General features: G+C 48.7%; 1 protein-coding gene across 1 annotated transcript in view; it reads right to left on the minus strand.

The window, feature by feature from the left end:
- Positions 1–5,489: 5,489 nt before the first annotated feature.
- LOC126050384 (uncharacterized) overlaps positions 5,490–24,313 on the minus strand; it is a 51,956-nt gene continuing 33,132 nt past the window's right edge. The window contains exons 2-4 of the mRNA XM_049828210.1: positions 12,480–12,774; positions 9,043–9,137; positions 5,490–6,234 (exon numbers count right to left, since the gene is read on the minus strand). Coding sequence (XP_049684167.1) covers positions 6,042–6,234; positions 9,043–9,137; positions 12,480–12,774 — 583 coding nt within the window. The 3' untranslated portion in view covers positions 5,490–6,041. The remainder of the gene's footprint in view (positions 6,235–9,042; positions 9,138–12,479; positions 12,775–24,313) is intronic.

A 24,313-nucleotide genomic window follows, 5' to 3' on the forward strand; every position in this document is an offset into this window, starting at 1 on the left:
GCACACCACGGGCTTGCTTCAAGCAGGCTCGGCTCTGCTCGAGCCCCTGGGCTGCGAGAGGAGGCAGCGGGCTGAGCCAGCCACCCTCGCCCCTCTACAGAGCCCGGCCAGCAGCCAGCATCTCCACCGAGGGGCTGGGGAGAAACGGCAGGTACAGGAGAATCGGCCTGAAACCAGGCTTCTGGTGCTGGGGAAAGAGCCGCAGTGCTGGATCTGCCCGGAACAGCCTGCTCAGGGAACTTAGTGCGCAGAGGGAATTTAATTCAGTAACTGATTTTTCCTATATGTAAAATATATATATTTTAGAAAAAAGATATATAAAAAAGTTTGAGGTAGAAAGAGTCAGAAGTGTGTGTGCATAGCCTCAACTTCCAAATTTCATCTCAAAGCAAAAGTATATATATACATATTTTGAAGTGTATTCATTTAAAATAATAAAAAAGAGCCCTGAAAAAGGAGCGAATTCTTTGGCTAATAGGATCCACAGGGAAACTAAAAGAACTTAATAGCTCTGCAGCAAAGTCTGTGCAGCACCTTCAGGTAGAGGAGCGCTGAAGCAGGAGCGTGGGGTTGGGTGGGGAGGGGAAGGGAAAGGGAGAGGGGGAAGGAGAAGAATGAGGTCTCAGAAACTATAAGTGCCTGAAAAATGATGTCAGGTGTCACAGGTTTACCCAAAGGGCTGCAGGTCACTGCCGCGTTATGTTGTCCTGAGGACATCAGTGGCCTAGTAACCCTGACAGGTTCTCGCTGGTTTTACACTCGTAGCTCACCATCACCATCAATCCCAATTCATTAGGAAGGGAGACGTGTAATTTGCCTATTGTGTCATTAGCGAGCATGGATAATCGGCAGCGATATTGCAAACCCGCATATCCCTGTGGCAGAGCCCAGCCAGGCAGAGGGGGGTGGATGGGGGATTGTAAGGGCAGAAATAAAATGAAGTCGTTTTAATTTTTCAGGGAACCAGACCATTTCTGTGGGTGAGAATGGGGCTGGAATGCTTTAGTAATCCAATACGGTGCCAGGCCTGCTTCTGCGCCGCTGCGCGCCGGTGCTGCTAGGGAGCACGTGGAAAAAATACCGTGGCTTTTCAGAGACAAATACATGTCTCCTAAGCTGCATGGCACACACGCATAAAGAAACTCGGGCAAGGTTTCCTAAAGCTCCATTCAAAGTGGGCTGTGATAGCTAACTGTTGTATTTATAATACTTCCTGTAGCACTTTGTGGTTTAAATCGATTTCAATATACTGGATTTTAACCGTGATCCCACTGCTGGTTGTACTCTTCCTCGCCGAGTCTATTCTCTCTCTCTTCATATATATATGTACACACATTTATATTTATAGACCTATGTGATCCACACAGTTGTGGTTACCGAACCACATGCTCTGCTGCCTTAAATGTAATTTAAAATGTGCAGTATAACACTGGATGTGCTGACAGTATCCAAGCACCAGTGGCTGAGGGGCAGCATCTTTCCTTGGTGATAACGGCTCCCAAAGAAGAGGGAAGAGGCGAGGGCCCGGCTTGCAGCTGATGGAACCATCAGCTCCTCCCTGGAGGAGCTCCATCTCAAGCCGAGGCCACTGTGCAAAGCCCCAGGTGACACCTGGAAGGCTCACCAGGTGAGTTTTTCCGAGAGACCAGGCCATTTCAGCAGATGTGTGCAGAAGATCTCTGGAGCAGCAGCGCCCTGCAGCCAGGTTATCCTCAACAGCCCATTCCCCGTGTTTGAAATGCATCGAGGCAGCACGTGTTGAAGCATCCGCGCGGTGCTGGGGAGCGACACGGTGACTTGCCTGGCTGGCTGTGCCTATGCTAAGGGGACCAGGGAGTGCTCCCCTGCTCCAGATGTGCAGCCCAGCTGCACCCGCAGGCACGGCGGGGCGAGCCAGTGCTTTGTACCCGCACTATGCAGTGGGTGCCACTACCCACGGTCATCAGCAGAGTAACAGCATCCCCCACATCACCTGGCTGCGGGGAGAGAAAACCCTGCAATGCTTGTAAGAAATTCTTAGTTGCAATGAATAAAATCATGCAAATATTTAGGCAGATGCTTACTTATCTCAAGCCAGAAAAGCAAATTGCATATTCCACACCCAACAGGAGGAGACTGCTCTGTTCCCTGCTTGCCACACAAAAGGCCCTTCTTAGGACAAGCCAGAGGTGCACCAGCAACGTGGCAGAATCTGCAACACCACTTCCAGCCTGCCTGCACAGCCCGTTCGGCAGCTGTCACCTGTATGAATCTTGTCACAGCAAAAAATGAATATATATAGTACTGAGGTGGGCTGCAATCATCCTGGTCTTGGCAAGATGAAGGCCACAAAGTAGATTAGATGAAACAGAGCTCTTTTAGAACAAGCTTAATTTTTGACTGGGTTTGAAGCCAACTGTGCTTAGGCTTTCTTGTTATCACTGGAGTGGCAATTATGGCTGTGCCTGCAAAACCCTCAGCCCAGCTTTGAACAGGCCCTAGTCACCTCCCACACAAATTTAACATTTCCTTTCTCCATCAGTTTCTATCTCCAGAACAAAATTGGCCAGAGCTGCAATAAAGGGAGGATATCCTGAGACCTTAGGCTATGTTTGTACCTGGAAATCGATCTCCTGGGCTGGAACTGTGATTCACACTATGGAGGAATAAAACCAGTATTTTGTACCCAATTAACACAGGAAAATCCTGGTCAAGATTGGGGTTTTGCATTTTCCTGTCATCCAAGCCTCTGTAAAACCAGAGGCTTGGCCTGTCATGTTCTTTGCAAACTAGGAGGAAAATCAAACTGGAGCACGGCATACTCTGCAGGGCACATCCCTTGAAGAGACAGCATCCATCCTCACCCTGTGATAGAGCACACCCATCTCCAGCAGATCTCCATATCGCTCTGGAAGAGGACATGCCTTACTTGCGGTCATTGTTCAACCAACTCACTTTAATGAGGTCTTCTGAAAGAAGACAAGATTTCTCTCAGGAGACCGCACATGCAGGACCATGCCCCTGCTTATCCATTCGGAACTGAAAAACGAACCATGCTAGAGCACCGTGTGGATCCCCTTCAGAGCACAGTGTCAGCCTGCAGACAGAAGTCCCCACCTGACACAGCACGGTCATGCACGGGTGCTGAATCCACCATAGCCAAGCCAGCCAGTAGAGTAGCTCTGTTTTATGGAGTTTATTGTCTCAGCACAACAGACTAAAAATGGATTCTGCAGACACAGCATTAAAGGAACAGCCATTTCCCCCGCTGATTAGTTTAGGTTATAATTACAGTTTTGTTGTTGGTTTAGGATCACTATAAACCAGGCCCTGCTAGAGTACACATGGAAACAGCAGTAATTTAAACAAGCCAAAATCGGGCCACATCCATTCTCATCTGAATACAGAGCGGTCTCAGCTTAGGCACCGCAGCCCTGCAATGGAGAGCTCTGCTCAAAGTTCTGCTCTCTTCTCTCCTGGTTTTACCAGAATCCCGTGTGGCCCAGACCACAACCATCTCCACATCTTCTTTCTCTCATGCTCTCCTTGAGAAAAAAATATTTGTGAGACTAGGTTGCCCCGTGCCCCACCGAGAGCTTGCACGAAGTACGTACAAACCCAGCAATCAATGATTTAGCCTGAGCTCTCCCTCCTCTGACCACTTGAAGCCTCACCCACCCATTCCATAGCTTAATTGGACAGAATCACTTTAACTTCTCTGCAGCCTATTCAAACTAGAAGCACATCGATCCCAGGAAGAGCCTGGGATCCAATCTGAGCCCCAGCTGTTGCTCGCAGCTAAGTGAGCTGCTTACCCAGAACCTGATAGAACTATCATCCTCATCCGATGGTTTCAGTCTGACTGGCTGGTAGAGACTCCACAACCGACTGGAGAGGAAACCCTAGGTTAAATCACGCCGGGTGTGGAGAGATCTGCCTGAGCATGTTCTCCTGCCAAATAAGACAACATACAGCAGCAGAGAAGAGGTGGCACCTCCCACACAGCTGCGATGTAACTCAGAGAGGTGCTATAGCTTGGATGGCAGCTCTGAGAGCATCCCGCTTTCCCTGCACTTGGTCTGTCCTGTGTCACTGGTCCTTTCAGCTATAGGAACTCGATACACAGTGGTGATGTGGGCTGAGGCCTCCCAAGTGCGATATTAGCGTTAGATCCGGCCTAGCGAGAACCTCTGCAAGAACATCACTTTGTAGCATGCTGTCGGGAGGCTATGAAGGAACAGCCAAGGTACCATCCAGAAAACACAGCCAATCTCAAATACATCCCTCGGTTGACCTTCTCCATTCTCACTTTTCTCCACGAGTTCCTCAAGGAGTAGAGCAGAGCAGATGTGCCTGTGGAGCCCAGCACTGCTTAAGGGAAGGGGCATTGGACTGCGAGCTTTGGGGCTGAATGCAGGTCTTTCTTTGACCCCAGGGCCCCTGCTTGGAGGTGCTGGGTTGCCAGAACCATCCCTTCCATCTCTCTTTTATCGCCGACTGTGTTGTCTGGCATAGTCAGAGTCACTGCTCTGTTTATTTGGTCATTTTGGGGGTGGGGGGAGGGGGCCGAGGGTATAATTTTCAGCAGTCTATGACAGCATAATTAGGTAAATATAAATGAAAGAAAAACACACTCTTGAAGTCCAGGGACTTTCACATATTTTCCCTGTTATTCCATCTCACTGGAAAAATAAAAGCTACTCAGCATGAACATTTATTAGCAATTAGTACGTGGGGCACTTGGGACCTCCTGGGACAACTAGGTAATTAAAGCTTCCCACAGCCTTCTCCCTGGATTTTGCCACCCTGTGCTCCTGTCTGGTCTCAGCCTTGCCTGACCATGACAGGACATTGGGCATTTGGGAGGCTAGGACCTGAGGCATCAACAGCATCTGATAGCTCAGACAGCTCAGAGCAATATCGTGGCTGCAGTCTGCCAGGCCAAAAACTCCAGAGTCCGTTAACCCAGAGTCCGTTAACCAACAAATGAAGCAAATCCCCTTAGAAAAAGGGGAAAAAAAAAAGGGTACCATGTGAAACCACCATAAAAGGGCAATAAAAAGATCAAGATCAGCAGCCCAACAGTCTGCATCTTCACCACGACATCGCTGTGAACTTTTCTATTCTCTGCCCATCTAGACACACACTGAGCAGCTCCTTTGAAATCAAAGTCTTTGCACATATATTGAAGACAGAGTCTGTCAGCTTAGTTTAAACTCAAGTGATAGACTTGGACGTATGTTAATGCAAGGTTTAGGAATCAACTTTGCCATCAGGATGAGGAGTGTTTCCAGGAGGCTGCTTGTCTCTGAAGGAAGGCAGTTTTTGGCAGGGGCAAGATTTAAACCTTCCCCTGCAATGCTGGGAGCCTGAGCAGCAGGGCACCGTGCAGGTGTGAAAAGCAGGAACTGGTGCTGGCTCACTCACTGCCTCACCTGCCCAAAGGATAAGAGAAACACCAGGATGGACAGGCCTAATACCCTTGCAGAGCCTACCGATACTATATTTTATACCTTTTTTTTTTTACTTTCCTAGATCAGAGTTTGAGGTCTTGGTTTCTCCTCATGAAATGAAGAGATTCAGTACAGGTAAACTTTATGCATAAGGTCCTTGAGAAACTCTCATCTTGTAAAGGTAGCACTCAGAACCCAGATTACATGTTTTAGAAGTAAATTAGAAAAAAATAATCCCCCCTCGATTTTTCAATCACTTTGTTTTAAGTCTGCTATCTAACAGTAGTCACAAATGAAGCTGGCTGCTGCGGGAGATCAGAGGCACTTTCAAAGTTTTACAGAATGTCTTCTGAGGGTCATGGTGAAGGTAAAATTAAGCATTAGCAGAGAAGTACTTACTTTTACAGACAACAAAATGAGAACAGAAAAAACATTAAAGATCAGATTAACTTGTTACCACATGTAATTGTAACTGCAGACTGCTTGAGCGCTCTGAGGACTGTACAGACACTAAGGGGCAGGCTGCCATCACCAGTGTGAAACTGCACCACAGCTAAAGGTCCAGCCCTGCCACAAACGGGGCTGCTCTGATGCGGAACACCATGTGCTTCAGGGCTTGGTGACACTCAGCCTTTCGGAGCTGGGCCAGGTGAGGAACCAGAGCCCCTCTCCTCTGCTCCAGCCACCATATCCTCTTCCCCGGTCCTCCCGGCCATCGCTGACTGGCTTGCTGGCATTCAGCCCTATAAAGTGGGAGTTCATGTTTGCAGGATGCGTTCTCACAGCTGCAGTTTGTGCCACCCTGGAAAAGACAAACGTGGTTAAGTCTCAAGACAACATTTCAGTTGGACTTTTTTTTTTCTTGCTGGGAGCCTCAAAGCTTGTCAGTTGTGCAGCAAACTGCAACCTTGCTGCTGTGAGGAGGGCCAAGCCTGGGTTTATTCTCCTAATGAAGAGTGAGATGGGAGAGGACCAGAACTGAGACAGAGCTGGGCTTCCTCTTCCTGCTCCTGCTGGGAGAAGGGAAAGGCTGGGAGGACAGCGACAAGCACTGAGCTGCAGCTCCTTCCTCTCCAGCGTGGAGAGCCACCCTGTTCCCACCTTGAACGAGGAGCGCTGACTCTGTTAGAGCACAGACCCCAAGGACTGGACTTGCCCCAGAGAGTTCAGAGTCCAACCAGGCTGATGCTGTCAGGTCCTACCACCCACTTGCCTAGAAGCTGCATTCCACACACACCCCCCCCCCCCCCCCCATCGCAGCGGGGACAGGCAGGTCCCAGCCCAATCTGCTGCCACCATCACCTAAAGCCTTTGAACATGACTGCTGGTTTTCAATCTGAAATTCTAGCTTCCAACCAAGTAAAAAATTGTATGTCACATTTATTTACTGCCTCCAATAATTCTTTGTTGGCCCTTTCGGTTTGGACATAAGTGACTTTTTAATATATATTTTCTCACACTGGTGGCACATAATAAAGTAATCATGTAATTACTGCAGCCATAAATTTGTCACCTTGGTAAGTAATTTTTATGACTTAGAACAAGAAAAGAAAAGTGTGTCTCCTTTTCTGCAGTGATGTGGTTTGTGGTCACAGGCACTTTAAGGGGTGGGTTAGTTTGTGTCATTCTCCTGATTCAGGCACTTAGAATTTGTTTATACTTTGACTGAGTCTTTCCTCAGCTGCCTTCTCAGTGATATTAAAACATTTGCAGAATTCAACCCCCTTGCAAATCACAAAAACCTCATCTGGGAAGCTGGGCACTGAAGAGCAAGGCACAGAAGAGTTAACAGCCTCCTGATCTCATCTGGTACACCTAGGAACAATGCAGGCACACCACCATTTTCCTAGGAAAAAGGGCATCAGAGTAACAGACTGGTAAAAAATCAGTACTGAAAGGGACCCCAAGCAGCCTCACCCCAGGACAGAATCACCCATTCCCTGCTATCGCTGACAGATGTTTGCCCTCTCCTTGAAGAGGCACAATGATGTAGAAGCCAACATTTCTCTAGAAAACATAACCTGGAATTTTGCTGCCTTCACAGGCAGGAAGATTTCCCTTTTCTCTAGGATTTATAGTTCTTGCTGCCACTCTCCCAGCCCCTCCCAAATACACCACGCAGAGCTGTGGCAACATTTTCAGGTTTCAGAAAACTCAAGAGTGTTTGGAATGAGTTTTCACAGTGATACCTCTGATTTATAAAAGTACTGCAAATAGCTTGCTTTTTAAAAAGCAACTTTTCATAGTGACCTTATTTTAGTATAATATTGTAATAAAATACATTTCAAGTCATGACGTTACAAATAAAAAGAGAATGCTAATATTCATTTTGAGAAATCAGATCGGAAATTTCCAGCTGTGCTGCACTGCTTCATTAGGACTATTTTTGTTTGATCTGTAAATTAAATTTTTCTTCTTGCAAAGGTTTTATTTTGGATAAAATAGTGTTTTCCGAGAGGCAAATACTTCATTAGAATTTTCTTAATCACTTGTAGCCCCATGTCAGCAGGGTTGATTTCAATGCCTTAACACTAGGTGTATGTTTGAGCACTCCATGGCATCAGAGCAGCAGTTTTCAGTTTCCTGTTCTCTTTTCCATCTCAACACAACATATCCCTCTAATTCAAGGAACTATGAACTGGATTCAATGTGCTGCCAATCTGCATCCAAATAGCTAGTAATAGTGAATTTTTCCCATTTCAAAACTCTCCACATGAAAGTGCCAAAGTATTTGAGACATGCAAGTTGTGAGTTACGCTCCAGGATGCAGATCTGTGGGCAAACTGAAGTGTGGAGCAGGTACGTGACTCACTCCAATTTAACGCTAGAAGCCAGTGGCAGAGCTGGAGTCCGTAGCTAGAAACCTCTGCACTTAAAGCAGAAGCTTTCAGATCTTTTCAATTTTCAGTTTTCCCTGGTGGAAAGAAGGATCCTGCTGGTGATTCCCGTATCACGTATCTGAATATGCATTTCTTAGCCACCTTTGAAGGACCTCCAACAAACAGGTCATGACCCCACAGGGGACCTAATGGCCCTCAGGGGCAAAATGCCTCTCCCCATGGTGGGGTTTGCTACCAATTCTGAATGATTGCTGCAGAAGAGAGAAAAATCAGATAAGAAGACTCTTTCCTTGTCCACCGGGATAAAAATTCCCTGCCACAGTAGGAAAGGGGGTAATTGTGATTGCAGTGCTCCTGAAAGCCACCAGACAGCGATCCCTTGAAAGACAGGTTCACACATTTTGCCCTGTCATAGTCAGGGGCTCCTCCTGACAAACTAGTTGCTGCTGCTACTAAAGCAGCATGTTTTATTCATGCCAAAGAGTGTTCTTTTGGCCGCGTCAACATCAAGCAAATGCAGCACAGAGTGGGCCAGTTGGGTTCATCCCAGGAAATCATTTATCTCCCTCAGGGAAGTGCTGTGCAATGCCCTTAAGCCCTCACTGATATTTAATGGTGCGAGCCTGATGCTTAAGCACCGTCCCTGCGCTGAAGTTGTCTTGCTTCTGCGTTGCTTTACGGCAACAATCGCTAGCGTTTGCAAAGGCTGAGGGGAAGGATTTGTTTAATGCAGCCCCAAGCCCCTGCCCTAATGGGTTGTTAATCCATACCCAGTGCATCGAATTTGCCAGCTGACTCCCAGGGGTCCCCAACATGCCTCCATCCTCCAGACGTTTGCAGGCAGCCTGTGGTTTCCTGGGATCCCCTAGGGAAAAAGAACAGTGACTGTAATAATAACCCCCACACAGCCCCCTCCCTCCTGACCCAAAAGCAGTTGGCAGCCAAAGTGATATGCACATTACTGGATTTATATGAAGTGCTGCTGAGCAAGAAAGATTTGAGGGGGTTTAACAGCTAGATGGGACCGAGAGATGATCTCAGTGCATTGGCTTGTGCTGCGAGGAAGGGCGAGAGCTTTAAAGCAACAGAACAGGAGAAGCCTGCAGAGAGTGGAGGTGTCTCCTCCTGTCCCCATGGGACAGCCAGCACACCCGAGGCACTGTCAGGAGCCGCAGCAGGACCCTGACTGTGCGAGACAGTTGAATATGCACTACCCAGAAGTGGCCTTAGGTGACAAGACTCCAGGTAAATGATGTAGTCTCAAATGATGCTTATACCCCAAGTCTGCCTGGTACAGGGGCAGAGAGAGAAACTAGGTTGTGTTTTCTCATGTAGAACCCCATCATACTACAGTGATGGAAAAAGCAAGGGCCTCCTGAATGTGAAAGAGGGTTTTATCCAGCCATCAGGCTTGTACTTGATCCAAGTCTGGAAGGATGTCTTACCGCCGGAGCTTACTAGCTCCTTGGTGATGTTTAGAGCGGATGCTGTGTGTTAATTTGCCCTGTGATAGCAGGGTGAATTTCTGTGCATCTGCAGGCTCTGATAATGCCGGCCAGGGACAGACTTCACCCACAGGGACAGTGTGCTTTGCCTCTACACAGACCACCTAGATGCCGACTGGGAGCACCCCCTGCTATCAGCTGAGACACAGCTCTGCCAATAACCAAAAACTTGCAGCCATAGCCTGTTGCTCCCCTGGTCCTGCTGATGGGTGCTGTGCTGCAGCCCTCTCCCCACTTCCCCAGGTCAGAGTTTTCTTCCCAGGCCTCAGCTGTATTTCTGTCCAGATGTGCAATGCCCTTCACACCATCTCAGGGTCCCTCTTGGTAAAGTCTGTCAGTCTCATGGAACTGGAGCTCAGTGCAGGGTATCTCAACAAAGCAAACTAGCACCTACTAGAAAAGAAGGTAAGAGCACCCACTAAACCCCAACCAAGTGATCAAGTCTCAGCAGGAGACTTAAATCACGTTCATCAGGGGTGAGGAGCTGTGGGATTAACCCCTTTGGTTGCTCCTCACTCCTTTCAGACAGAAAAGCTTTTAATAGGTCAGCAGATAAAAAAGCAGCAGCAAAAACATTCCTTATCTCCCCTGCCATGCCTGGGTTCTGTAATACAACTGATTCCTGCGATGTGCAGACCTACTCAAACAAGTTTATCTTCATTCGAGGAATAGTCATACAGTGAGATTGCAATGTAATTACCTTCTCACAAACCCTAACTGGAAATCTTCACATCCAGTCATTAGCTTTAAGACAGGCAGACAGGCAATTATATCTGAATAAATGACTGAGAAATGAATCCAGGAGACTCTCAGCCCTGATTCAACCTCCAGTTCACAATCTTGGGCGCAGCAGCAAGCTGTCTGTCAGGCCTACCTGTACCTGGCACGATCCTTTGCTTGCCCTGCACCAGTCATTCTAGCCATCCCAAAAGTCCTACAGGTGCCCTAAGACCTCCCTCCCTGTGATCCTGGCATGGGCAAGCTACCGGCCTGCCTCTCCCATGGTCTGGGATGGGCCTGGGTAACCCTGGCAAGCTCTTGCCCGAGGCTCCAACACCTCCCAAGTATTTCACTCTTGGCTGAACTCCTCCTTCACCTTTTCCCTTCCTCTCTTTTCTCAGTAGGTTTATAAGCCTCGATGCTGAATGTGTGAAGTCTCCCAAACAGGTGAGCAATAAAACATCCGAGACCTCATTGCAGGGGAGGCGGCAGCACTACAGTCTCGTGGTTAGAGCATGCAGGCAGCAAGCCAGGACACTTGGGATCAATGCCTGGCTCAAGCATAAACTTGCTCAGTGGCCCTGGGAAGTGGCAGAAGGGAGTGGGCTTTCCAGAGCAGCTGGGTTTCCCTCCGCACAGAGCTTCAGTGGCATCAGCTTTTCTGAAGGGCCCAGCATCCACTAGTACCCAAAGTGGCACCGAAAGTCCCCCAGGCTGTTAGGAACAGCTCTCCCTCCACTGAGGTCAACAACCTTCCTCTTCCTCATTCCCCTCTAAGAGTGGAACACCACAGCTGGCCAGATTCCAAGCCTTTCCCAAGGAGGGTGGGTGAGTTGCACTGAATGCATTTCCCAGCCCTGCTTTTTCTGAAAGCTGTTTTTAAAAGCCAAATGCAATGCTCCCCCCCATAGACCCCTCTAAAGGCTCTGCATTTAATGGTCCTCCTGTGGGTGCCAGTATTACCATATACCTACAGGAGAAAGGGCAGGCTCATAATGGAACTGCCAGCCACCTCACGGTACCCATGATATTGATTCAGGGGCTGCTGTCTGTTACTCACCAGGTCTGCATTCTTGCTGCCCTCCCTCCATTTTACCATCAAGATGGATATTTTATCTTGTGTGATTATTTAGTTAACGGAACACAGGTATTTGCAGCCCAGAGGGTATTCCCCACTGGGAGGCTGGAATAACAGTTTTGCACTGCACAGCACATCAGGCTTTGGGAGTACTGACAGCATCCTTTACAGGGGGGAGATGGCGGTGTTTGGGAGGAGGAGGAGGAGCCAAAGCAGCTGAAGAGGTTGTTTGATTGTTTCCTGGTTGTGAAGAAAGTCAGCTGGTTATAGAGAGAGAAGAGGAGGAGAGAGAAGGCAGAGAAGGTGGCGGGGGGGGGGGGGGGGGAATGGGGGGTGGCCTGCTGGCGATGGGAATGACACTTCTGGCACCAGCTTTGTACATATGGAAGCCTGGATTCCTGGCGAGCCTGGGCTGTGGGTGGCCAGGTCTCCCTTATCTCCCCGGGGAGGGTGCTTCCTGGATGCTGCTTCTCCTCCCACCCCCAAATGAAACAGCTACAACTCTCCCTTTGTCTTCTGCAGAAACCTCGAATTAACGTCTTGTTACAATGCACAGGGGAAGGAGCCTCGCCGCACGCTCTCCTTCCCCATGCTCCCACACTGCCGACAAGGCAAATTCATTTGGCTGCCGCAAGTCCCAGCAAGACCCCTGCAGCAAGGGCTGGAGCTCTGCTCGCTGCTGGGTGACAGGCAGCCAGGACCCTTCCCTCTGCTCTTCCAGAAAGCCCCTCACAAGCCCTGGCAGCAACTGCGCCGGAGTCGCAGGCACTCCCAAACCGCAGGCAGATCAAAACCAGATGATGGAGATACGTGCCCCCTACAAGCAAGTCAGTGCCAGGCCTGAGGAACCGCGGTGAACCCTCTCTCTCCCAGCAGGGAACAGCACTCCGAGCTCCCGGCTCACCTCACGGAAAGCTGAACTCCCACACAGCCCCAGTTCGGCACCACGGCACCCAAGGGGAGGCCCAGGCTGGGAGGGCCCGGCCTGCAGAGGAAGCGCTGAGCTTGTCCTCGGGCTGGAGGGGGACCGCGAGCAGGCCGGTGCTCCCGGGGGCAGCTGCAGACTCACGACTTCCACTGCGCGATCGGGATCGCGATCGCGGCCCCAACCCCAGCCCCGCGCCGCCCGGCCCTCACGGCAGAGGGCCGTTGGGCCTGTCACATGCCTCGCGTCCTGCCCTCTGATTGGCTGGCGTGGTCTATATAAGCCGCGTCCCGGCAGAAAGTGCTAGAAAGCAGGCTGGGGCTGAGGGGGAGGAGGGCTGGGGAGGGAGGAGCTGATAAGCAGTATTAGGGGTTTTTAAGCATGCTGTGCTTTTCTTTTTCTGGACCACACAGGCCTTCCCTGAGGTATCGTTCCTAGCAAAATTAGACCACTGCGAGATTTATTGGCTGAGGGGAGAGCTGGAGTTCAGTTCTCTGTCGTCAGGCTCATAAGCAGTAACTCCAGTCAGGCGCATGGCCTGCCCCCTCCATGTGAGGGGCAGACGGGTGTGCTCAGGGCCTTCCTCCCCTCGCTGTTGTCTGATGGGGGATGTGGCTGGGTTGTGGTCACCCCCATGAGCAGGTTTTGGGCTGCTCGTGCCCCTTCTCCCCCCCCCACCCCCCCTCCCAGCAGAGCTGGGTGAGGTGGAAGCCGGGCAGGAGGTGGCAGAGTGTGGGCAGGAAAAAATCCTTGTGTATTTGACAGGGAATGACTTGACCCGTGGGAAGGTGCAGCACCAGCCCACAGCAGCCTGCCTCTGAAAGGGCAATAAAACCCCTTCGGGGACAAAAGAGTTTAGTGCCTGGTCTCCCGACCAGGAAAGGGACTTGGTAGTCTTGGGGCTGGTAATGCTTATCCTCTTCAGTGTCTCTAAATGACCGGCATCAAGCTCCTTGACAGAGCCTGTGTCCTGTGGTTAGCGTTTGGCAGCTAACAAAGCGTGGTCCTTCCTTCAGCATCACCCTTCCCAGCCTTGGCAGTGGTGGTGCTCTGGGGAATGCAGAAAGTCTGCCAGGTTTCAGCCAAGCCTCTGAGCTTGGCATGGGAGGGGCAATGGAGACTAGCCCATGGGGAGATGGTGTTTTAAATCATGGAAGGAAGGCCTCGCCGTATGACTGGAGACACACCTGTAAAAGAAAAGTTCATCTTAACAGGCGGTGTTAGGCTTTGGGAAAGCATGGGGCTGTGGGCTGTGTGGTAAAGTCTGTCTACCTACAGGGGAAAATCAGATGATGATTTTGGGCTCAATCTGGTTTTCCTCACCTGAAAGTAGCTAGTGTTGCTTCAGAGTGAAAAGAGAGCATGGGTTCATGCTGCAGCACAGCCATCAACAGTCGCCTGCATCCCTGGGCTTCACCCAGCTACTCCTCATCCCCTCTCCTTCTGTTTGCTACGCCACTGTGTTCCTAGGCTTGCAGAGTAGCCGCAGACAGAGGGACATATCTGCAGACCCCTCTGTATCTGAAGGCAGAGAAGTGCCAGTAATCCGTGGGGACTTCCACTCTCTTACCTTGCCAGGAACTGATAGCTTCACAGACCAGACAGGCATACACATCGCCTTTCAGGCAGCTCAGCTCTGTGTCTGGACTTCACTCTCATGTGAAGGCCATCCTCCAGAACCGGCTCAGAAAGCAAGCTGGTCTGCTGTTGTTCCTCTGCAAGAGCCTGAGCAGGAAGAGATGGAAGAGGGCTGTGTTCCCTGGGGCCTCAGCTCAGGAGGATTGATTTTAGCACACTGCTGAATGACAGCTGCTTGCTGGTCTGGCCAGAGGGTTTGGGCTGGCTCATTAGGGAGCCACCCTCCTTCCCCATCCATTAACACCGTGTCTAGCCCTTTGCTTCCCATGCAGCATGCTGCACTGCTGCCTTCCATCATGCTCCCGGTGCAGGTGCCTGAAACATGTCTTCTGTACCCTTGGGCAACTGAGAAATATGTAAATGTCAGTCTTATTTGCAATGCAATGATGTTTCGAAACATTGAGGTCATTATGTATTAACCTGGCAATGACACTGTTTAATCTTCCCAAGAGGTTGGAATCAAAGAGAAGACGTATCGAGCCCATTCCCAGGAGTGTGTCCTGCATTTGTGGTTTTATAATCAGAAGAATGTAGCCTGTGTTTGTACTTTGCTAGGTTAGGAAAGGGCCTTTCTTAAGTCGTTTGTTTATTCAGAGGTTAATGCATTAGCTGTAAGGAACCTGCCAGCAAGGGCACAGAACAGGAGCTCTTTTTCTGTCCATGATGGCTAACCTGTCAAAACAGTGGTGGTTCAGGTTAGCACCCAGAAGTGCATGCAGTTCAGTGCTTTTTTCTGGTTACTTGAACATCTTACACTGAATAAACAGATTAGAAGAGCCTGGTGTGCACTAATTCTATCGCTTCTGTATGCCCACTTCTGGGCAGAATGGTAAAATACAGGTGTGGTCCTCGTTGTTTAAAGTCACTCTCACTGTGGTCCTTGCCAGAGGGTGGATGAGGCTTTGGTGGTTTCATGGTTGTTTATGCCATGCTTACTCATCTGTGGTCCCCCCCATGCTGGCTCTCAGTTGGCTGTGATGGCAATTTTTGTTCGGTTCTGTCAGGATTTGATTTGACATCTTTTTCCAATTCAGCATCTTTAGTATGTTATCTAGGTTCAAGCAAGTACAAAAGGTTTTAACTGTCCCATTGCTAAGTCCCAGAATTATCTATAATGCTTTGAATGCACCCCTTGACCTCTTCAAGAAATTTGACTGTGCTACTCTAGCAATTTTTAGGAATTGCTTGTTAATTGTTTCTTAGCATGACAGTTTTTTACTGATGCTGTCACTGACGGTGGGCACAAGGGAGAACAGGTCTTGGAGCCTAGTCACAAAGTCACTATGGCAACAACTGTCATGTATTTTAGATGTTCCACCTGCTGCTGAGCTGGGATTATAGTTTGTGTGAATGCTCTTCATCAGCTTCAGTGCAAAGTTAGCAAGGTCCATTTATGGGTTAGCAAGGAGCATTTATGGGCCTCTGAATGAGCACAGTGGACTTTTTAAACTGGGTGGCACTAGAGGTACCCCACGGTTAGGGGTTCCCCCCCCCCCCCCCCGCAGCAACCTTCTCTTGAAGTTCATAATGGAGAATAGAGTAGGTAACTTCTACAATGCCTCCAGCTAGGCAGGAGCCTACCTGCCTGTGTCCTGAAGGGCTGAAGGTGGGTGCTGTGTGCAAGCAGGCCCTATAGTGTGTGAGCTGGACTGTATGGGTGTCTGGTTCACCTGCTGCTTAATAATAACATAACTTGTGCCTGAAGGAAGAGAAAAAACGAACAAGTGACATACCCAATTTTATGCCCAGACCTGGGGAGCACCAAGATGGTGGTCACAGTCCCACTGCAGAGGCTAAGGCCTGCTCCTCTCCATTCCCAGGCTGCCAATGCTGCAACTCCTGCTGTCCCTGCATTTTGCTTTTCTTTCCTCAGAAGCTGTCAAGGTGCCAAACTTTTGTACAAGAGTTGGTTACAGAGGGGCACCAAGTCCTAACATACTTAACCTGAACCACTACCATAGGCACAGCAGAAGGCAAGCTGTCTTTCCACTATTCCCTTAATCTAATACAGTAAATAAAAGCTTGGAAATTACTATAGAAGCAAAAAGGGCCTTCAACATGACTCTGCCTGTGCCTGCAAATTCAAGCTAAATTGGCCATCTCCTAAAGGAGACTGTACCAATATTAAATGGATGTAGGGCATGATCTATGTCAGCTCTTCTGATGCCCTTTGTTGGTTGTCTTCTGTTCATGCTCATGCTCATGCCTGTTTTTTAAGGCACGAATGGAAATGATTCTGATCCCATCCTCCGTATAAATACCAAGAGGATTCCTCTGGCTAATGTGATTACAGAGGAGACCAAACAGGGAGATGGACTCTAAGAGACAAAGCTCTTGGTTAAACAACATAGATGTCTCAAATATTTGCCAACACTTGCGAACACAAATATTTACGCCAGCAGCAAAAGCCAAGGCATATTTTTGCTTCAAGATGTATTAAATGTTTCCTTGAGTGTGCAGAATTCAGAAAGAGCTCTTATATCACTCGCTGGCTCATTTTCCAGGCCACTGAATACACTCACTTATTTGGCAAATCTTGCCATTAACAGTTTTTTCTCATCTGATTTTACTGACTTTCCTGCTTTCCCTGAGAATCTTGTGCAGGGAGGGAGAACGAATGCATTTTTTTTTCCTCCAGCGAGCAAAGCCATGTAGAGTCTCACTGCCAAAGTTGATTATTTGTGGTCCTCCGTATTTCTTGTGACCTGCTCGCTCTTGTTGCGGGAGGGGAGGACTGCGAGCAAGGTCACAATGCAACGCAGGGACCTCGTAAAGGCATTGAGCCTAATGAGTCTGCCGGAGCTACGGCCCAGCCCTTAGCACGTTCCAGAGGCCCTGGGCTGGAGTGACACACCTGAACTTGGGAGGTGGGTGCTGCCCAGTGTGTACAAACCAAACTGCCCGATTTCCAGAGGGATGGCCAGCCTGTAATTGTGGCCCCATGATAAATGGCACCATTTTTTTGGAGGTGTGCCTTCACAGGTGGAGAACCACCAGCAGTGCTACCGCTGCTAGTATCATTGCTCCTAGGCTTCTTTGCGGTCCAAGGAATGCCTCTGATGCTAGGACGCTGCAGGAGAGAGCTCTGATCTTTCTCAGACAGCTGTGTTCCCCTTATAAAACAGTATATTGTGCTAACAATAAATGTGAGGCTTATTTACAGTCTCAAACACTGGCAGACTAGAAAGGGGAAGCGGCAGGCAGTTCCCTCACAGAGAATCATGGGGGATTAATCAGTGGCAATAAAACTTCAGTCAGTCTGTTCCCCCAGATCAAAGGGGATTAAGCCAGGCACTGGTCACTCAAACTTCAGTCGAGGAACAAGGATGTTCATTTCAGGTGCATGTTGCAGACCCATCAGAAGAGAAACTAAGAGGTGAATTATGTCTTGGTATGGTGCGATGCCATGGACAATTATGATAGGGGGAATATTGTGAATGAATAAAAATCTTAATCCTTTTCCAAGCTATTTGGCTTGTATGAACATAATAAAAGCTGCACAGATGTTTTTTTGTGGGGGTAATAGAGGGCAGATGAGGTTGGTCTTCCTCTGCAAAGACAAAGCAAGCCAAAATGGTGCCTCCGCAGCCCAGAGAGGAAGCAATTCATCCCGCTGGTCGGGGAGCAGGAGTAGATATCCTGGGTCTGGAACCAGTGGACCCAGAAATTCTCTGCAAAGAAGTACCTTAACACACAGGCAGTGGGAAAAAGCCTGTGTGAAATTGGGTGAAAAAGTGGGATACGTTTGGTAGGAGCACCACGTTTCTCAGAGTGTCAGTAGACCAGAAAGCAGCACAGGCTGCTTTTGGTTATACTGCAGGTATTTCACACTGTTCTAGCAGAAGCCCAGTGGCAAAGGTCTAGCAGGCAGACTGGGCAGGGGCTGCAGGATGGCAGGAGGCACAGAAGGACATTTTGCAGGGACACAGCAAAGCCGGTCGCATGGCCAGAATGGAAAATGGGAAGGGGCTGTTCTGACCTAGAGAAAGGTGAACAGAAGTTTGTGGATGCTGAGGATTAGATGCGGAAAGGGTGTGGTGAGGCCTGGGACCGAAAAGCGTTAATAGGGACAGATGGAGGAAGCTTGCCTAACATCTTCCCACTCTTTGGCTGTCTCCGTCTGGCACTATCAGCCCTTTGCTTAACAACATAATTCATATTGGCACTCAAATTCACACCCACATATCTACGGGGGAAAGCACAGCCCTGACCTGTACTTCCAGTGTGGTTCATCTTGTAAGTTGTTTCTGTACCTCAAAGAATGACTGGAACAAGGTACTCCCTCGGTGTCCTGCATTTCCACACTATGCACTTAATTAACCCTTTTCGTGCGTGACTGAGAACCAAGATATAAATAAAGCAGTGAACAGAAGATACGAGGGTAAATTAGTGGAACATCTCTATGGTCCACTGCCTGGGAAAGGCGAGGGAGGAATGGACACACGGTGCTAGCTTTTGGGCTGTGAAGCTCTCGGGTACCATACCACCCACAACTAAGTCAGGGTTATGAGAGCCAGTGTCTCTTCTCAGGCACATGGGTATTTCAGAAGCGGCTTCCCTTGGTCTCAGGCATGTTTGAATGCATTCTTATGGTGTTTATCGTCTTCATACTGTTCTGTGGTTAAACCCAAGCTATGTTTCCTGGAGAGTGGCCCTTTTCCAACCTTGAGGGTGGAAATGCGGGTCTCTATACTATGTTCCTTCCTGCATTTGGCAACAAAAAATGGAGATGTTCAGAGGAAACAATACAGAGAAACATTTCACATCAGCGAGACAGACACAAAGCATTTTTGGCAGTATGGTGTGGGAATTTGGCATAGACTGTTGCTCATAAGCTCTAGACTCCCTTGTCTACAGCAACAAGTGGCACCTACATCTATTATGTCTGGAGTGTTCGTGGGTCCTAAAAAGGAGGGCCTCATAAGAGACTGATAAAGGATCTAATGGTGCTCCAAGATATTTTCTTTAACGGATAGTCCTTCTGAGTCCCTAAAAATGGTTAACTCCAGGAGATGTGGATGTTGTCCATGGTTTTGTTGGCATAGCACTAGTTTCTTGTGCTTCCTGGAAAGACGTGGCTATTTCACACCCAAGAGGGACTACAGCAAACCATGTGCTATCCCAGTTTCTTGAAGTGTCTGGGGAGACAGCCCTTGCTGTGGCTATTGCTGCATTTGGAGATTCCTTTGCATCAGTGTGGAGCAGCTTCTTGCAGCATTCTCTGGAGACCATGATTTCAAATGAAAACAACAGCCAAGAGGAGCCAGAGCTCAGTCCTTGCACCAGAACTGCAAGGTCCGTAAATTAACATCTCTATTGTTTTCTCCTTGATTTTGGAACTAAAACTGAAGTGTATGGACCCTACTCTTTTCCTCACCCAGGGGAGTGATAAAGAAAGGATTATTCCCGCCAAAAACATCAGGCCTTGATGGTTCTTATTTAATGTAGGAAAAGGGAATAAAACAAATATCCAGTTCCCCCTCTGTAGTTCAAGATACACCTTCAAATCTGAAAACTTGGGAATCTCTGGCAGGGTTTCTTTTTTGCTAGAAAAACAAACAAAAAATGTTGTTTTCTGGCCAAAAAGCCCAAGCTGTTCATTTCTTCCCTCTCTCTGTTTTTCCCTTTCCTTTTTTTTGTTCTAGGGCTGTTTCTGAGCAGCTAGGCGAGGAGGACACGCTGTATAAACATGGTACCAGCGGGGTGTTTGGAATGCTTCTCGCTCCGGACCTCCTCCCCACGGAGGAGGAGGCTGGCGGGGTGGGGGAGTCTGGGTCATGGAGCAGAGGGCAGGGAGAAGACAGCTTCTCTTTTCTGCTTGCGTGTCCAAATCTTCCCAGCTGAGGAGAGGAACTGGTGTACGCTGGTCCTTTTATTTAGTGTTCTCTTCTCTGCTTCCCCTTTCATCCCCATGTGTCAAACAGCTTGTAGTCTTTATTTCAGGGGCCCAAGGAATTTGAACTACAGGCCCAAATACCTCAAGCATCTTTTGATATACAAAGTCTTGAAGCAAAGTTCAGTGGTGCCTAGAGCCAGCACCCTGGCGGCTGGTAGCTCAGAAGGAGGGCTTGGGGCATAAGACAGTCCCCAACAATTTGTAGATGAACGAGTAAGTTAAAAAATAGGGAGTCTTGCCTGGGGGATGCAGGCACCGTTTCAGTCCGAACTCACACAGAGCTTCTTGGTTTCTGCAAGGTGCTTGGCCAGCGGGGGAGAAGCTTTCTAGGGAGGTATGAGAGTCCAAGAGGGAGTACATGCAGATGGCCCTACTCTGCAGAGTGAGGGGGGATCATGCCAAATAGCGAGGCAGTCCCTGGAGTTTGGCTTGCGAGCCACATCTCCCCAACGGGGACCCTCTGCTGGGTCACACGTCCGCTGCAGTAGATCCATAAGCAGAGCTATCGGAGTCCCAGTAGTGTCCTTCCAGTAGGAGCTTTTCACTGATTTACGCAGAAACAGGACATCACATCATTCTGCAAGGATGTCCTTTACTAACGGGGAAATCGAGGCACAGGAAACGGTGGGGCTTGTCAGAGGCAGAGGGCGTGGAAGCAGGAGTCCTGCTTCCCAGCCATTCCAGCCATCACTTTCACCTTCAGGGTAATTATGGTTTCAGCATGACAGTTGGACATTCCTGTGAAAACTTGGCCCAGCAATGAAGCAACCCATGACTGTGCCACTACACATTTCAGACATTTTTGTTTCTGGTTAGATGAAAGAGCAGCAACATCAGCCCTCTTTGTGGATGAACTTCAGCATGTCAAATTACTGTTGATGGCTAAAGATGGAGTATAGCATGCTGGGAAATGCAGTCTCCATGGGCCATGCCTCAGTACTGTGGAGAACCAAGTCTACATTATGTTTCCTCTACACAAATTTAGACCCTCCCTTGGTTTCCCAGTAAGTGGCTTCTCACAGGGAATAATGGTCCCAATGAAAGCCCATTGAAGTCAATGGGAGTCTTTCTGTTGACGTCAATAAGTTTGGACCTGGTCCCATGCATACGGCCCTCCTGCTGAAGAGAAATGAGCAGCAAATCTTCTATGTCTGCATGAGGTATTCCGTTGCATCATTCATTGTCTATAACCACAATTCAGCTGTTTTTATATTGCTAAACTGACAACTGGAAGCATTTAAAAGGGAGGGAGGGAGAAAGGTTTGACCGTGCCCTCTCTGCCCCGGGGACTGTTACCATGACACAACCTGATCACAGGGAGGTCTTCTGGCCAGTGCCTTTAGCAGAGCTGAGCTCCTCCTTTTCAGAAGACCTTCCCTTTTCCCCAGGGTTCAGTGGTGGTGGTTCATCTGGGGAGAAGCAGGTTAAAGTACCCAGTCCTTTCACCCTTGGGGCGGAAGGCCTTGTTAGGGATTGAGGACTATGGGATGCAGTTGTGGTAGCTCAAAATGTTCCCTCCCAGAATGAAACTCATTGGTTCTGCAGAGTCACTACAAAACCATCAATTGTTATTGTGCAAATTTTCGGTATCTTCCAAGAGCTCAGGGATTGACAGCCTTTTGGGTATGACATACCGGGTGGTGCCAGCCTTTCCCAAATTAACAAGCTCTCGAGAACCAGCCTTTGAAGAAGGCAAGATGCTGCCCATCAGCTGATCAGTGAAACCAGTCTGCCTGCGTGGCTCTGGCTCCAGAATCCTGCTGAGTTTAAAACTCGGTGAGACCCGAGGGCTGCTGCCTTCTGCAGGGACCTTCCCTCACGTGCCGTGGCTCCTGGCTGCCAGCCCTGCCTCGGCTCTGCTGGGTGCCATTCTCCATGCTCTCACGTGCCATCCTCCACACCCGTTGGTGGCTGGCTTCTGCTGCAAAGCACTGAAATCCTTCCAAAGCAAACAGAGCACAAAGGCAGATGCCATGCCTCAGAGAAGGGTCTTGTAGCTGGCTGTGGGCAAGCCTTCTGCAAACAGGGGAGCTGGCTGCAGGCAGTCAGGAGTCGGTCCAGGTCTGATGACAGTGAGAGTGGGGTGCTAAAAATGTGACCCAAGAGTGCTTCCACTTGGCACATCCCTTTTGAACAATCAAATGGATTTTTTTTGTTGTTACTTCTTTCATTGCAGGGGTGATGCCTTTCCCCTCAAGTTGACTGATGGATTGAATCAGCAAATGCCCCTTTGAATTGTCAGCAGTGGCCATGAAAAGGTGGAGGCCAGCTGTTCTAGCCCTGGCATGCCAAGTGTTATCCAATAATCCGTTATTACACTCCTGCTTCTCTCCACTCTCAACACTTGCTTTTCTTCCTTGAACCAAGTGCTACCTTGTGGCCATCAGTGGATTTTAAGTTAACCCTGCCGTCACCTGAAAGGCAAGCCCCACCATGGAATAAATCTGAGTTCAGTTGGCATATGAGTCAAATACAGAAGCTCTTGTAAGAATCAAGAGCAATGTCTTTTAAATATATATCCATATGTTATATATATACACATGTATATCTATGTATGTGTATGTAGACAGATAGAGTGAGTGTGTACATATGCATGTGTGTGTGTATAGACGAAGGGAGGGGGTACTTTGTACAAAAGGCAAAGGTGTAGAATTTGAGGGTTGCCATGGATACAGGTCAGATGCCTTTGTTCTCACATTGTGGTGTAGCTTAGGGAGATGAGAGATGCGCCAGCTTCAGAGAAAGACGAGGGAAGAATGTTTTTTAATTTTTTTTATATGTGAAGGAAAATATCCATACTTTTTTTTATCAAAGTTTGAAATAAAAGGCAGTAAATGAAGGCAATCTACAGATGCATATGTGATTGAACTCACAGAGAGTCTGGGAAACGACTCAGTTGAGTGGCATCAAGGGAAATATCATCGTGGTATCGTCATGGTCACAGACAGCCCCTCTGTGGAGCCACAAAGCCACTTGTCTGCGGTAACTCTGCACTGATACGGAGACTGATGTCTTCATGCACTGCCTGCGTGTACAGGTGTGCACACATGCATGTGTGTGAGGGCATGTGTGTGCTTCTGCCTTTGTTTTTCCCTTTTAAAGTCTCCTCACTGGCTTTCTATAGTCCCAGACTATTTGATTCGGTGCTGAGGAGGAGGTTTCAAACCAGGATCCATATGGGGCCCGTCAGTTGCGACTGGATTCATTTTAAAGTCCTTGTTAAGTCCAACAAAAAGCCAAAGATTAGAGCTGATATGTTGGCTTTTATCCAAATACTGATCCTTGAAAGGCTGCCTTTAGACCGCTGGGCGACTCTCTCATTCCCCTTTTTCTTCTTGCTCTTCTTCTTCCTTTCTAATTGCTTCCCAAATTTGGGTTTATTACCATGATTTTGAAGCCAGGTAATCAGAACCATGTATGTTTTTCTCTCCCCCATCTCTTTCTGGTACCAATCAGATCATGTCTCTTTGTTGGTTCAGAAAGTCCATTTTAGTATTTTGACCACCAACGTCAAAGCCTTGGCAAGGCTGCAGCCCTTTGGGATAACGCTTTAAAACTAGCCGTTAGCTAGCAGATATATTACTGGCAGCCAAACAGCCATGTCTAAAAGAAAAGCAACATGGTTCTTCTCTGTTCGCTGGGAACACTCTTTCCTGTTCTCTAAAGCCGGGGCTGCAGCTTCCCCTTCCTTTGTCTCTGAGGCTCATTGTTCAGGGCTTGTTCTCATCATGGCCAGGGTACCACAGCGGATGGGTGGCATCTCTGTGAGAAAAAGGTCTGGCACTGAGCACTGGGCTCCACCTGGAAAATGGATGTCTCTCTCTCAGACCTTGCTGTCTGTCTTCACAGATACTAATGCTAAGGTCATGCCTAGGTGATCAGTACAAGGACAATAGAAGCTTTCATGGTTCAAATCCTATTGTCTCCTGTGGTCCAGCTGCACTCCACTGCCGGAGATCTCTTTTCCAACCTGAGCTCCTCCCTGCTTTTCACATCACAGCGCGGAGCTTGTCTCTTTGAGAACAGATAGCTCTTGACAGTCTGGATTGGGAGTGAAGCAACACAGCGTCAAAAAAAGAGACCAGAGCTCTACTAAGAACTGCATGTAATCAAGCAAGGAGAGAGGGAATGGATGTGAGGAAGGGAAATGGATATTGGTGATGCTTTGTGCCAAAACCAGAAGACTGAGCAGAAGGGGAGCTGGGGCCATGGAATGCCACCAGCCCAAACCTAAGCTCTCACGGTGAGGACACCCAAGCAGATACTATTGTTTTGTTCC

The sequence above is a fragment of the Accipiter gentilis genome, chromosome 24 (genome assembly GCF_929443795.1).
Source record: "Accipiter gentilis chromosome 24, bAccGen1.1, whole genome shotgun sequence".
In the NCBI taxonomy this organism is placed as follows: domain Eukaryota; kingdom Metazoa; phylum Chordata; class Aves; order Accipitriformes; family Accipitridae; genus Astur; species Astur gentilis.